The following is a 15,160-nucleotide window of genomic DNA, read 5'->3' on the forward strand; positions in this document are numbered from 1 at the left end:
GAGAGAAATACAGTTTTATTAGATTTTTTTGCCGTATTTTATCAAATTTGTGCCATCGATTGTAAGTTGTACCTTTTATGTACAACTAAGAAAGAAAAAAAGTGCAACCAATTAATTTTCAGATCCCGTTGGTTGTATGATGCATCCTGGTTTCAGAAATGTTGAAGTGTGGGGTGGGGTGGAGAGTGTGTCTGGATCAGTGATGTAGTGATAGCACAGCCAGCACCTGTCTTCTTACTGTGGGCCACACATTTTGCTTAGCACTTCACTCATATTGTCTCATTTATCCTCATAACAGATCAATGAAGTAGATGAAAAAGACTTTGAACAGAAAAATAATTTGCCATAATAAGCAGTGGAATCTAGGATCCAAACCTAGGCAGCCTGGCTTAAAGCCTGTGCTCTCAGCTGCTTTACTATCCTGCCTCCTTCAGTTCTGGAGCAATCTTTTTATCAAATGATAAAATTCATGCTGGAATTGATGTAGTTTATTAAAATGATTTGAATCAGGTCATGGAGGAAACAGCAGCTACATCATTTCCCTTTAGCATGTCCTTGCAATTTCAGACATTTCTCAGGACAGCCAAAGTACTGGTTTTCATCCATTATGTGCCTGCTGGTGCCCTCAAAGAGGAATTATTATTTATGAACCTCTTCTGGAAATATTTTTAAAATGATAGTTTCCAAGCCAAACAAATCTTGTGCTGGAAGAAAAGTCTTGGTGCTGTGTGCACAGTAGTATCTGTGATGCCAGCCAGCACTTCTGGTCCTGCTACTGCAGAGGAGAGTAAGCACCACATACACTGTAATTCATCCTCTTCTGCATCTGTGAGCGTTGCATCAAAGATGGTGCAATCCTGCATAAGTAAGGCAGACTTCGCCGAAGATGACCTTACTGACTTTTAAAGATACAGAAAATGTATGAGCCATTGAGTTCTCGAAGTCTTGGAGAATTCTGGTGTTCCTAGCACAAGCCTGCATTCAACTGACAGAGCAAGCTGTGAGAGCTTGCCTTGGAGGGAGTTGAGGTTTTTAGTACTCAGGATCATCAAATAGGAAAGTCAAAATTGAATGGCAGTTAAAGATGGCAGGCATCTCAAAGTCCATCTGCAGTGTCAATTTCTAATTCAAGCCAAACAGAAGCCTTATTGAAATTCAGTTTGGAGAGTTAGTTTATTTTTTGCTTTATTTGCATATTAACTTTCACTGGGAAATAAACAGCGTCTCTTATAAAGATTATTTTTATATTCTGTGAATGAAATTTCCACAGTAGTGAAGTTTTGTTTTTTGGGGGGATGGCATTGCACTTTCCTGAAAGAGAGTCCATTAACGTCTGATTTTCACAAGTGACTGATAGCTCATAAAGCCTGAGAATCATTGCTCTGAACTGAGATGTGGAGGATGAAGAAAAGGCATTTGGTGAAGTGAGTTTGCATGAGGGGGAAAGTGCAGAGACTTGCAAGCAAGAGATGTGGCACATTAGAGAGCCCAACGCTGCATGTCCCTGGAGAACAGTGTGTAGGGAGAGTAGGAGAGCAGAGAGCAGAAGGAAGAAAGGGCCAAATCATTACGGACCTTGTATACCATGTCTTCTGTTTGGGATTCAATTCAGCTCCATGTAATAGTGAAACTCAAAATAATAGAGTAAATGTAGAGAGACACAATCCAGAGCTAGTATGGCAACCTGGTGGTTATCAGGAACCTGCGCTTCTCTGTTTTGCCACTCTGCTATTCTCAGCATATCTCCTTATGGTCCCCGGTGGCCACCTGAATGAACTCTAGTCATCGTGTCTTCGTTCCAAACAGCAGGAAGGGGAAAGAAGGGCACAACCCCTGCCCTTTCACAGAGACTTTCTGTAAATCTTTCAACTCACTTCCAGTTAATCACAGTGACCAGCACTTTGGCACAGATACCTGCAAGGGAAGCTGGAAATGTGGTCTTTTTTGGGGGATGGTGGTGTGCCCAGCTGACGAACAGGGTTCTGAAATGGAAGGGAAAAAATGATATTGGGGTAGGCAGCTAATGACCTCTGCCATGCCATGTCATTGCTTTGTTTTGTGAATGACGTAATCAGGAGAGAAACATCTTCAAATTTTATTTTCTAGAAGATCACCACCTGCAAGGTAGAGGGTGGATTGGAGGGAGGTTAGGAGACCATAGAGACCACTGCAGTAACATAGATGAGAGGTGAGTGGGATGCGGACTGTGACAACAGAGACAGTTTCCTGAGGCTGACAGGACTTGGTCATTGATCAGATGTGAGCAAGCTCTTGGCTTGGCAGTTGGGTGTGTCTTGGTGCCATAGAGACAGGAGCAGATTGCCGGAAAGAGGAGGTCTACTGAGAAGGGGCTTGAAAAGGAACAGGAAGAAAGAGGAGGAAAATAGAATGCGGTGTTTCAGAAGTCAAGGAGAATAGAGCATTTCAAGATCTAGGGAGTGGTCAATTGTGTCAAATGCAGCTGAGAGCAGAGTTAGAGAAGTACTAATGTTATGGATAGGATTTAGCAATTAGAAGGATGTTGATGACCTTGGTAAGAGCAGCTCATTGAACTATGGAGAAAACCAGATTGCAGCAGGTGAGCGAGTGAAAGGGAGGTGAGGAAGTAGAGGTGAGTACAGCAACTTTTTCAAGAAGCTTTGCCTTTAAGGGATGTGAGTATGGAAAGGGGTGAGTGAGTGTATGCATTGCTGTCTTCTTTGTTTTTTAGATGTCAAATATTTGAATTTGTTCATGCTGATGGAAAGGAATAGAGAGGGAGAGGTTGATGCTGGGACTGGGAGATTGATGAAACGGGGATCTTGAGATGGGCACTGGCAGAGAGATTGCCTTAGGGTGGGGGACAGCTCTTCCTGTGACGAGAAGGAAGGGGAAGCAGCAAAGGTGGAGATGCAGGGAGGTCCCGAGGATCTGATCTGGTGGCAGAAGGTCGAGGGCATTCCCATAGAGGATGGCTTTATTTGCTCTATGAATAGCAGTTGAGCGTATCTTGGTGGCCGAGGGGGTGTTGGCAAGTGTGTTGGTGGATCGTGTGATAATGTACATGATTTGCCAGCTTTTCCTGAATGAGAAAACAAATCTCTGGATTAGGTATGATTTTTCTGTCATTAAATTAATTGGTAGGAGCTTTCAAATGACCCAGATTTTGGTCATTACATTTAGAAATGTGAAGTGAAGAGACAATGTGAGAAAGTACCTAGCACAGGCCTTGGTACACAAAGGCTGTGCAGTGAGGGTTTGGTGAATAAGCTGATGTTCTTGGAACACTTCCTGTACATATGGAGCGTCATTTCAAACTCTTTTTTACTGTTACACAGCTCTTTTCTTTCAGGCAAACTTGCTTCTGTTGAAAAAAAAATTTTCGGATTGCAATAATCACACCCTTGTGAACCGTAACAGGGCAGCACTGTTAGCTTGTCTGGCACCGTCTCCAGGAATAGCACGAATATGCTACCAAGAACCAGGTTAGACTGTTGCTAATGGGAACATGTCTCCATGACGGTGTGATGAATTCAGCTTTTCTGATAACTGGAAAGTAAGTTGTAAGCAGACTTGGCAAGATACAGATCACGTTAGACAGTTTTTAAACAATCTTTTTAAAAATCTTTCGATTTCTGCAGAAAAACTAGATTGACATCCTAGAGGGAAGAATGTTGTTTAAAGTATGTTCTTTCATAGATTGCCAACTACTTTCTTTTGTTCATTCCCCAGAGGAAGTTGGGTGTTTGACCCATTCTTTTCTCCCAGTGAGAAGAGAACACGAGTGGCCTCGTCTCCGCTGCGCATTTTGAGGGAGTCTCATGCGGTTTGCCCCACCTCACCTGTAGGGGTTGCCCTGCTGTATATTTACGTGCAGCAGAGGTCTTCTTAGAATACTGAATTCTATTCATGTCTGAATAGAGACATGAAAGAGAAACAGGGTGATTAGGATTGAAAGCACAAAGATAGCACTAGTGACTGACTAAAGTGATTCAATCAGAGTAACATCAAGGCCACATCCGGCAGTGCATGGTACTCCCTGTTGTCTCCCAACGCCTTCCATCTTTGCCTGAGTGGATGTCTTTGTGCATTCTCCTGGGGGAGCTGAGAAGGAGAAAGTGGAGCACAGGTCTAATAATGTTTCTGTGACTAGGTGTGTCCAGCATAACTTCAGCTGTTGCCAAGCAACCTTCTAACACAGGTCCCCTTGGCTTGTGGAAATAAACCGAGCTCTGTGGGATTGCTTGGTGAGGTCCCTGTTGGAGGGTGTGTAGCATTCTCTGTAGCATCACCAACAGACAGAACTTGTGTTGGCGTGTAGGGTGATTTGTGTGATGGGAAGCTGAGCTTACCACCTAATTTAACCTGTAATAAGCTGTAAACCAAAAGTGTCCTGGCTTCCTGGACTCACACAATCGGTGCCTTTCTGTGTGTCTGTGTCTGCGTATGGGAGTGTTGTGGGTATAAGTCGAAACCTAAGTAAAAGTGGAGGCTTCGAACAGCAACACTAACTTGATGACTCTGGACATCTTTCCCCTGGCTGTACCTTGTTACTTCACACCTTGTGACTTCTTCCCTTTCTCTCCATAGTCCTTTTCTTGTTAACAGTCAGTTCCTCAGTGTACTGGTATTTAATTAGCGGCTTTTAAGAATTAGCAAGACAAGTAGGTGTTACTGAAAGCACCACCTAAAGAACCATGGTTCCTTGACATTTGTAGGGTGACTCCCTGCCCACTTAACTTGGGGTACAAAGTTCTAAATATGGCACTTGACAGAGAATTCTGGGCCCTAACCTGAATGGTAAACAAGTCTTTCTACTTGTGAGTTGCCTGGGCCTGTACCCAAAAGTCTTCATTAGCTCGGTTTTGGAATTTAGTGTTATGCTTGGATCAGCTTGTTTTATTTCACTCCAAATATTTGAAAAGTAATTCAGAAGTACATTTTAAATTTAAACTCAAGTTCTTAAGATACCAGTCTTGGGAAGATTTGAATTAAAACTAAAAGTATACTTAATATACCTTTTGGCTGAAGACCAAATGGCCTAGTGTTAAAATCATTATGAGGCTGAGACCTTTTATTTATCACCATTATAGAATAAATTTTGGGGATACAAGAAAAAATTTGTTTAGCCTCCATAGACTCAGTCATAAGGAATTGTCTTCTTTTTTTTTTTTTTTTTTAAGTATTTGTTTATTTATTTATTTATGGCTGTGTTGGGTCTTTGTTTCTGTGCGAGGGCTTTCTCTAGTTGTGGCAAGCGGGGACCACTCCTCATCGCGGTGCGGGGGCCTCTCACTAGCGCGGCCTCTCTTGTTGCGGAGCACAGGCTCCAGACGCGCAGGCTCAGTAATTGTGGCTCACGGGCCCAGCTGCTCCGCGGCACGTGGGATCTTCCCAGACCAGGGCTCGAACCCGTGTCCCCTGCATTGGCAGGCAGACTCTCAACCACTGCACCACCAGGGAAGCCCAGGAATTGTCTTCTTAAAGCATTCTAGTAAAATGCATGTTTTGAAGATTGATTAGTGAGAACAAAACATATTTTTTCTCTAAATACTTTATATTCTTTATGGTATGTGGATCAAAGATGTTTTATCATGAACATACATGACTTTGGAGGGGTTTTTTCTCCTGGTGAAACTTTAAGGCAACAAGGTTGACATTTGGTTTTTAATTCATCTGCACAGGAGGTGAAAAATCCCTATTAGTACTTTTTCTAAAAATGGTTCCTAAATCTCACTTTGTTTAATGCTGTGAGTGTTAGTATACCAAACAGTTCTTCAAAGAGTAGAATTAAGATATAATCCAGTTTACATTATTCTGCCTGATATTATTTAAATTTGTGTAAACATTTGTTGGCTCAAAAAGGAGATTATGTTCTTCCTAAAGATATCTAATATACTCAAATGTTGTGTTTATGTGTTTGGTTGAATGTCTTGTGATGTGATGTCAGTGTCATTAAAGTGAAAAAGAAAGATTGTATTGAACAAAGAAGGATTTTGGCAGAGTTTTATTAAAACAAATTGAAACATAATTCTCATCCCTCAGTTGACTTTTTTTTTTTTAACAGACCATCTAGAACTTCACATGCCACTAGCCTTGTGTGTTGATTTACATTTAATATTAAATAAAATTAAAACTTCAGTTCCTCAGCTGCATTTAGCACTGTCTGGAGAATGACAGTGAAAAAAATGCCATCCTATTGATCTTTTGACTACATACTTAAATTTCTTTTTACATTGTTTACATTTTTGTAAAGTTTTTGCCTTGAAATGACAGGCTGCCCATCCCTCAGAGATACTAGTAAAATCACAACTCAGGTGTTGAGCAGTGTCTGAAACCCCAAGCCCTGCCATTCTGTCCTGTTTTCACATGGATCCGAAAGATCAGCGTTTTCTTAGATTTATACTTTTAGAACTGTGGTTACACCTGTAATGTTCTTTTCATTCTTTTAATTCAAAGTTAAGAGAGTATTGTTATGTTCATTAAATTCAAATAAAGAGAATCCATTTTCTGATTTACTAAACTAAGACTTCAGAACATGTATTCTATTCCAGTTTTAATACCTGCAAATGGGATAAATAAGTTATATATATAGGCTCAATTTGCCATAGAATTTGCCAACCTGTACCTGTATTCCAGTTCTTCATATCAATCCTGCCTTCTCTCAGATCTGTTGCATACACACACATCAACTTTATTAAATAAAAACATGTTTCTGGAAAAACCTGCATTAATTTGGAATCTCCTCAAACATATAAGCCACTTTAAAAAAAGAATGCTAAATAAACCTTGAGGACATTGTGCTAAGTGAAATAAGTCAGTCACAAAAAGACAAATATTGTATGATTCTACTTGTCTGAGGCACCCAGAGTAGTCAAACTCATGGAGACAGAAAGTAGAAGGGTGATCGCCAGGGGCTGGGGAAAGGAGGGAGTGGGGAGTTGTTTTCTAATGAGTATAGCTCCAGTTTTGCAAGATGAAAGAGTTCTGGAGATTGGCTGCACAATAATGTGAATGTACTCAATACTACTCAACCGTACACTTAAAAATGGTTAAGATGGCAAATTTTATGCTATGCATATTTACTACAGTTTTAAAAAAAAGAATGTTATAAAGCTGGTTCTCCGACTTAAGGTTTTCTTTGAGAGTGTCTTGGTTCTTCCTGGCCCTTTGTGTTTTCATACATACATTAAATTGGCTTGTCAGTTACCACACAAAAAACTCTTGAGATTTTTATTAGGATTGCATTGATCAGTTTGGGGAGAATTAACATCTTTACATTAGCAAGTCTTCTGATTTACGAACATGATAAATAAATCCCTGAATTTAGTTAAGTCTTTTAATTTTTCTAAAAAATGTGTTCCGTGAATAATCTTACGTATCTTTTGTTAGATTTACTGCTAGATATTTGCTATTTGCTATTTTTGATGGTTTTATTATAAAAGATATCTTTTAAATCAATTTTATTTTCTAATTTTTTTACATATAGAAGCAGCTAATTTTTTACCACCTTTAAACATTTTAAAGCATACAATTCAGTATTGTTAAGTACATTCATATTGTTGTGCAACCAACCTCCGTAACTCTTTGATCTTGCAAAGCTAAAACTCTCAACCCAATAAACAGCAACTCCCCTTTCCTGGTAACCACCCTGCTACTTTCTGTCTCTATGAATCTGACTGTTTTAGGTGCCTCATGTAAGTAGAATCATACAAGTATTTGTCTTTTTGTGACTGGCTTATTTCACTTAATATAATGTCTTCAAGGTTCATCCATGTTGTAGTATGTATCAGAACTTCCTTCCTTTTTAAGGCTGAAAAATATTCCATATGTGTATATACCACATTTTTTTTAATCCATTCATCTGTTGATGGACATTTGAGTTGCTTCCATTTTTGGCTATCGTGAATACTGCTGCTAAGAAGGTGAGTATACAAACATCTCTTGAGAGTCTGCCTTCAATTCTTCGGCGATATACCCAGAAGTGGAATTGCTGGATCATATGATAATTCTATCTTTAATGTCTTAGGAACCACCATATTTTTTCCTTAACAGGTACACCATTTTACATTCCCACCAACAGTGCACAAGGGCTCCAAAAGCAGTGGCTTTTTTTTTTTTTAATTTTTGTCTGCGTTCTATCTTTGTTGCTGTGCGCAGGCTTTCTTTAGTTGCGGCGAGCGGGGGCTACTCTTTGTTGCAGTGCGCGGGCTTCTCATTGCGGTGGCTTCTCTTGTTGCGGAGCACAGGCTCTAGGCGCACGGGCTTCAGTAGTTGTGGCACGTGGGCTCAGCAGTTGTGGCTCACTGGCTCTAGAGCTCAGACTCAGTAGTTGTGGCGCACGGGCTTAGTTGCTCCGTGGCATGTGGGATCTTCCTGGACCAGGGCTCGAACCCATATCCCCTGCATTGGCAGGCAGATTCTTAACAACTGCTCCACCAGGGAAGTCCCTAAAAGCAGTGTTTTTTGTTGTTTTTTTTAATACTGACCATGTATCTTCAATGTTGCTGTGCTCACATTATCCTAACAATTTATTTTGTGAGGTCTTTGGATTTTTCTACATGTAAAATCATATCATCTGTGAATAATGACAATTTTGTCTCTCAGTGGATACGTAAACTGAATACTACATGGCAGTGAAAAGTGAATGTATTACAGCTGCATGCATTAATGTGAATAATTCTTAAAACATAACATTGAATTAAAGAAGCAAGTCACAAGAGGATACTTTATAGTATGATTCAACTTATTTAAAAGTTTAGAGACAAAATTAAGTAAAATATTGTTATCATTATGAATGCATACATAGGTGGTAAAACTACAGGGAGTCAAAGTCAAGGTGGTTGTTACCGCTAGGGGTGGAAGAGGAATATGATCAGGGACAGATGCATGCAGGCTTTTACGCTATGGCAGTATTCTTTTTAAATTTAGGTTATTCTTTCTACCGTATATGTGTATTTTATAAACTTTTGTATGTATGATATTTCACAATGAAAGTATTTTTAGGTGAAATTGGAAAACATAGGCCTGTCTCACCATATGTAGAAAAAATAATTTGCTTCTATGTATTCTATTTTTTTAAAAGTATATTCAAAGAAACATTAAATAGGTAAAAATATTTCCGTACTAAAACAGTTTTACCTAAAATGAATACATGAACTAGGGGTTTTCAGTTAAATTGATTTTCACACCCTTGTGAGGCTTCTGTAAATATCAGACTCTTTTCTGGGAAGTCAGAAGCAGCTGCTAGGGACTTGCCTGGTGGCGCAGTGGTTAAGAATCCGCCTGCCAATGCAGGGCACATGGGTTCGAGCCCTGGTCCAGGAGGATCCCACATGCAGCGGAGCAACTAAGCCCGTGCGCCACAACTACTGAGCCTATGCTCTAGAGTCCATGAGCCACAGCTACTGAGCCCCGTGCACCGCAACTACTGAGCCCACGTGCTGCAACTACTGAAGCCTGTGTGCCTAGAGCCCATGCTCCACAACAAGAGAAGCCACCGCGATGAGAAGCCCGTGCACCGCAACGAAGAGTAGCCCCCACTCGCCGCAACTAGAGAAAGCCCACGCGCAGCAACGAAGACCCAACACAGCCAATAAATAAATAAATAAGAAAAAAAAAGTAACTGCTAAATGGAAATGGAAATTCTTGGCTTTTAAAAGATAATCCGAGGGCTTCCCTGGTGGCGCAGTGGTTGAGAATCTGCCTGCCGATGCAGGGGACACGGGTTCGAGCCCTGGTCTGGGAAGATCCCACATGCCGCGGAGCAACTAAGCCCGTGCGCCACAGCTACTGAGCCTGCGCGTCTGGAGCTTGTGCTCCGCAGCAAGAGAGGCCGCGACAGTGAGAGGCCCACGCACCGCGATGAAGAGTGGCCCCCGCTCGCCGCAACTAGAGAAAGCCCTCGCACAGAAACGAAGACCCAACACAGCCAAAAATAAATATAAATAAATAAATAAATAAAAATTTAAAAGAAAAAAAGATAATTGGAAAATAATTGGCTTGATCCCATTTGCTAATAACTCTTTTGAGTAGATATAATGTGCCTAAGAAATTCTCAATAATAGATACTTGAAGTGTATGGCCAGGAATCCACATTTGACATGTATGTATTTTTGACCAAGTATAAAGGGATTTTTGCCTTCACAGCCTAATCACTGAAATGTGAGCCCATCAACTCCTTTTCCAGTCATAGACTTTATTCATCATACACACACACATACACACACACCATCACACACACACCTACATGTAGTAGGACATGAAAACAGCAAAGTGTATGATAGGGTTTTATTTTTTCAGTCCCCTCAAGTGTTATCTATCCTCCACCATCATGTAACCAAAGAGTACATTTGATGACCTATTTCATTAAAGAAAAATAACAACAAATGTTCTTCTGTAAATGGATAGAAAATATACTGTGATCTTTTTAAAAGCTTTCATTCTTGTTATAAGATGTTTAGACTTGCTTGTGCCTCTTCTTTAAACAGAAGAATTTGAGCTTCCACTGTGTCATTGTTCCTTCCCTGTGAGGGATAAATTGAAGATGAAGGTTCTGTGCTCATTTCGAACTTGTTTTACTGTTTACACAGCTCATTTTCTTTCAGGCAAACTTGCTTTTGTTAAAAAAAAAAAAAAAGACTTTCAGATTGCAATAATCACACCCTTGTGAACCATAATAGAGCAGGTACTGTTAGCTTGTTTTGAGTATTTGGCACTGTTTCCAGGAATAGCATGAATATATTACTAAGAACTGTGTGATCGTATATATACTTCTCCAGAACTGATATAGTGTACCAGAAATAGTCACAGATTTGATAAGTTTTTTGCTCCCTATTTGCTATGTTGATGCAAATTGAGAATTCTGAGTTTTTGAAGGTAGTCCAAGAGACTTGGGTGTTCTCACCAGCCAGACAGATATTTGTAGACTGTAACTTTTCCCCCTCTTGTACTCCACTGTACTGTAAATGAACCGCTGAACTACTTCTGTGTGCAAGGGAAGTTGCCGATGAGAACTTGATTTTGAACCAGAAAGGCCCTGGACATTAAAGGAAATGTAGTTGAAACTTTCCACAGAGAAAGCAGACCTCTTTAAGGAAGCATGGAAATAACCTTGGTATTGATTTGGTTTAACTTTTTGTAAAGCTGTTTGAATTATTCTATAATTTTTTAAAAATTTCAGATTCAACCCTATGAGAAGATAAAGGCCAGGGGCTTACCTGATAACATATCTTCTGTGCTGAACAAGCTGGTGGTGGTGAAACTCAATGGTGGTTTGGGAACCAGCATGGGCTGCAAAGGCCCTAAGAGTCTGATTGGTGTGAGGAATGAGAATACCTTTCTGGATCTGACCGTTCAGCAAATCGAAGTGAGTAGTAGCCTTTCTCATGAGCTAACAAAATCATTTTTAGTTTTTAGGGTATTGTAAATGTTACCTTATAAAATAACAGACGTGGATTTGAACTAGTCAAGGAGCTTGCTATCTTTAGTCTCTTTATTAGTGTATAAAAAAGGTTTGGTGTTCTAAGAGCAAAACCTTAGGGTGATGTAAAAGCTTTTGATCTTTAAATAGCATTTGTGGTGCTGAAATCTCTGGATCTCTTCGGATTCTCCTTTGATCTCCCCACCTCTCTCCCCGCTTTCTGTCTAGTGGTAGCCTTCATCACAGCTGGGATGATCTGGCTTTATTAACCCCTTTTGGGAGGCTGGGGAGAATTTCGTGTATCTGGTTGGGCACCGTGGATGCTAAGGACTGTTGTTGGCTTCTCTCTTGATCATAGTCCATAAAGTCATTAATCATAGACCGTAAGCTCTTCAGGGGCAGTGGCCCTATCTTTTCCATCTCTTTATCCCTAGTGTCTCATACGGTGCCATCAACGACAATAATAATAGCAGTAGCAGTGGCTAACATTTATCCAGCACTTACCGTACACCAAGTGTTATTTTGAGCTCTTTACATGAATTGACTCATTTGTTCCTCTCCACAACTCTGTGAGATAAGCACTATTATCATCCCCATTTTACAGATGAGGAAACCAAGACACAGAGAGGTTGATTTACTTGCCCAAGGTTCCCTAGCTAGTTAGTAAGTGCAGAATCAAACTCTGAACATAGGACAGTCTGACTTCTAATATCCTATTTTCTTCTCACTCTGTTGCCTCTTAGCTCTTCCTAGAGATGGAACAGATTTCAGTTGGGGTAAAATTACAATTCTTAACATGAATCCTGAGAATAGGGAGACATGTCTTTGTAACATTTGTACTTTCATCTCCACAGTGCTTTGGACACAGAGTAAATGCTTAGTCTGTGTTTGCCCATCCAGCAAGGCCATAGGGCATCGTGGCTGGGCACACAGCTGCAGAGTCAGACTGCGGGGTTGAGGGGGGCGGTGTCCTTGTTCTGCCACTGACCTGCCACCTCTCTGGGCCTCAGTTTAGCCATCCATAAAATGCAGACAGTAGTTTCTGTCTCATAGGGTTGTGACTTAATGAGCAAGTACATGGTGAATTGATTAGCAAAATGTCTTATGCTAAATAGTTATTTTTATTGCAAATCTGTATATTATACTACTTATAGATGATGTTTTGGACATCTTGTGATTAACCACAGAGAGTTAATTTTACACTTTGAAGCAAAAGAAAAGTAAGTCTGGGTAGTCTGATTGTCGTTTTCTTCCCTAGCATTTGAACAAAACCTACAATACAGATGTTCCTCTTGTTCTAATGAACTCTTTTAACACGGATGAAGATACAAAAAAAATACTACAGAAGTATAATCACTGTCGTGTGAAAATCTACACTTTTAATCAAAGCAGGTACAAGGAGTAAAAAAATTAACTCTGGGGGGATGTTATTCCTGGGAAAGAAGGACTTCTTTGTTTAAACAGAGCAGCCTCAAGATGTACAAGTGCCAAAGACTGTCTGCACGTGTTTAATGCCCTTAAAGGCTGAACATTTGTTAATAGATATGTGATAGTTGCAATCACTCTGTGGTTATGTAACTTGGACTTCTTAGAAGAGAATCTGCCTGAGATTCTGGTTCTCACCAGTGGTAGGAAGCAGACATCCCTGAGTACTAACCTGCTGTTGATTTTCTGAATATATCTATTGGTAAGAATGGACACCATTTCCCAAATAGGTTTTCAGGGAAAAGAACAATCCCACCACCAAATAAGTTTGAGAAAATTTACTTAATATGTCTCTCCTCTCTTAAGAAGTCATAAAACATATTAATGTCTTAAAAATATGGGGTGTCCTCCCATCTGCATGACCATGGAATACTTTTTTTTTTTGCAGCAGATATTACTATCTAGGAAGCTGATTTTTTTGGTCAACACAGATAATGAGAGATTTTCTTTTTTTTTTTTTTTTTTTTTTTTTTTTAATTTTATTAATTTATTTATTTATGGCTGTGTTGGGTCTTCGTTTCCGTGTGAGGGCTTTCTCTAGTTGCGGCAAGCGGGGGCCACTCTTCATCACGGTGCGCGGGCCTCTCACTATCGTGGCCTCTCTTGTTGCGGAGCACAGGCTCCAGACGCGCAGGCTCAGTAGTTGTGGCTCACGGGCCCAGTTGCTCCGCGGCATGTGGGATCTTCCCAGACCAGGGCTCGAACCCGTGTCCCCTGCATTAGCAGGCAGATTCTCAACCACTGCGCCACCAGGGAAGCCCGAGAGATTTTCTTAAATGGATTCACTTATGATTAAATTACTACTGATAGACTGAAAGGGAGGGAAGTTTTATTTAACTTTAAATGCATTATTTTACTTGAAGGTCTGGAATGCTCTAAAGAGTTGATACTGAAAAAGAACTTTTTCTTTTTAAGGTACCCGAGGATTAATAAAGAATCTTTACTACCTGTAGCAAAGAATGTATCGTTCTCAGGGGAAAATACAGAAGCCTGGTACCCTCCGGGTCATGGAGATATTTATGCCAGTTTCTACAACTCTGGTTTGCTCGATACCTTTATAGGAGAAGGCAAAGAGTATATTTTTGTGTCCAACATAGATAATCTGGGTGCCACAGTGGATCTTTATATTCTTAATCATCTAATGAACCCACCCAATGGAAAACCTTGTGAATTTGTCATGGAAGTCACAAATAAAACGCGTGCAGATGTAAAGGTAAATACTAAGAGGAAGCAGTTTGGGGATTCACATCTTCACATTTCATAGTTCAAACTTTTTATTGGAAAGTTTCTGTGTTTAGAAACTTGATAACATCATTGTAAGCTAGAGTGGGATAGTACTCTAGAGTACCCTAAGTTCCATCTGATATAACTGTGTGTATATAAATCCAGGTTTAATAGTAGTAAAATCATCTTTATTTTTTGAATAATCTGTATGGGCAATTTTAACTGAAAACAATTTCACATATATTTATAGGATAATCTGAAACATATGTGAAAACACTTTCAGTAACTTTGTTCAAACCATTAATATTCTTCTAGTTTGGTGCTTAAGTGTTTTTTATTTAATTATTCCTTTAATGAAAATTTACTATTTCTATTTCTACAGTATGTATTTCTCTCTGTATATTTTTTATCACTGTAATATCTGTTGTTGTTACAAAAAAGCAGTTTGATACAAAGCAAAAATTTGTTTTTTTCACTTTGCATGTTTAGTGGTGATGACACTTGGCCTTTGATGGAATGGTACACAAGGTTTTCTCCTTACCCTCAGGGAGTAAGAAAAGTGGGCAGTGTGTGAATACTAATATGGTTGGTCCCGGGGCTGGGTTCTATGCCTCTTGCAAATGACCCCCTCACACATGAGTAGACGTCCCTTCCCTCTTCCCACACTGCCATGGCCTCTAGGCTAAGACCACTCAGAGGTCCCTTCTCCTCCACTTGTGCCTGTCTTGACTTTACTCCCCTTATCCTAGAGGTAGTCAGAGCAGGGTTGTGAGGTGGTAGGATTGGTTGTTTGGTAACGGACGGTGGTTTGAGAATAAGAGGAATGTCTGTTCTTGTAGGAGATCTTTGGAAAGTGAGGAAGACTCTGATGTACTCCCAGGGCCTTTATTATGGACAAGAGGGCGTGTATACAGTATAAGACAACAGACAACCTGAATTATTTTCTTTGGTTCTACTTTAATACATGTGTTGCTTTGTATCACAGATCGAATCACTGCCAATGCTTTTTATTTCTGGGGTATTTTGTCATGAGTGTCTTTTCTATATCGT

General features: G+C 40.0%; 1 protein-coding gene across 5 annotated transcripts in view; it reads left to right on the forward strand.

The window, feature by feature from the left end:
* Positions 1 to 15,160, forward strand: part of UGP2 (UDP-glucose pyrophosphorylase 2) — a 56,532-nt gene that overhangs the window by 35,712 nt on the left and 5,660 nt on the right. For all 5 annotated transcript variants that reach the window (XM_061210644.1, XM_061210648.1, XM_061210647.1 and 2 more), the window contains 3 exons: positions 11,162 to 11,347; positions 12,660 to 12,793; positions 13,802 to 14,099. In XM_061210644.1, the coding sequence (XP_061066627.1) occupies positions 11,162 to 11,347; positions 12,660 to 12,793; positions 13,802 to 14,099 (618 nt within the window). The remainder of the gene's footprint in view (positions 1 to 11,161; positions 11,348 to 12,659; positions 12,794 to 13,801; positions 14,100 to 15,160) is intronic.

This window comes from Eubalaena glacialis, chromosome 14, assembly GCF_028564815.1.
Source record: "Eubalaena glacialis isolate mEubGla1 chromosome 14, mEubGla1.1.hap2.+ XY, whole genome shotgun sequence".
Lineage (NCBI taxonomy): Eukaryota > Metazoa > Chordata > Mammalia > Artiodactyla > Balaenidae > Eubalaena > Eubalaena glacialis.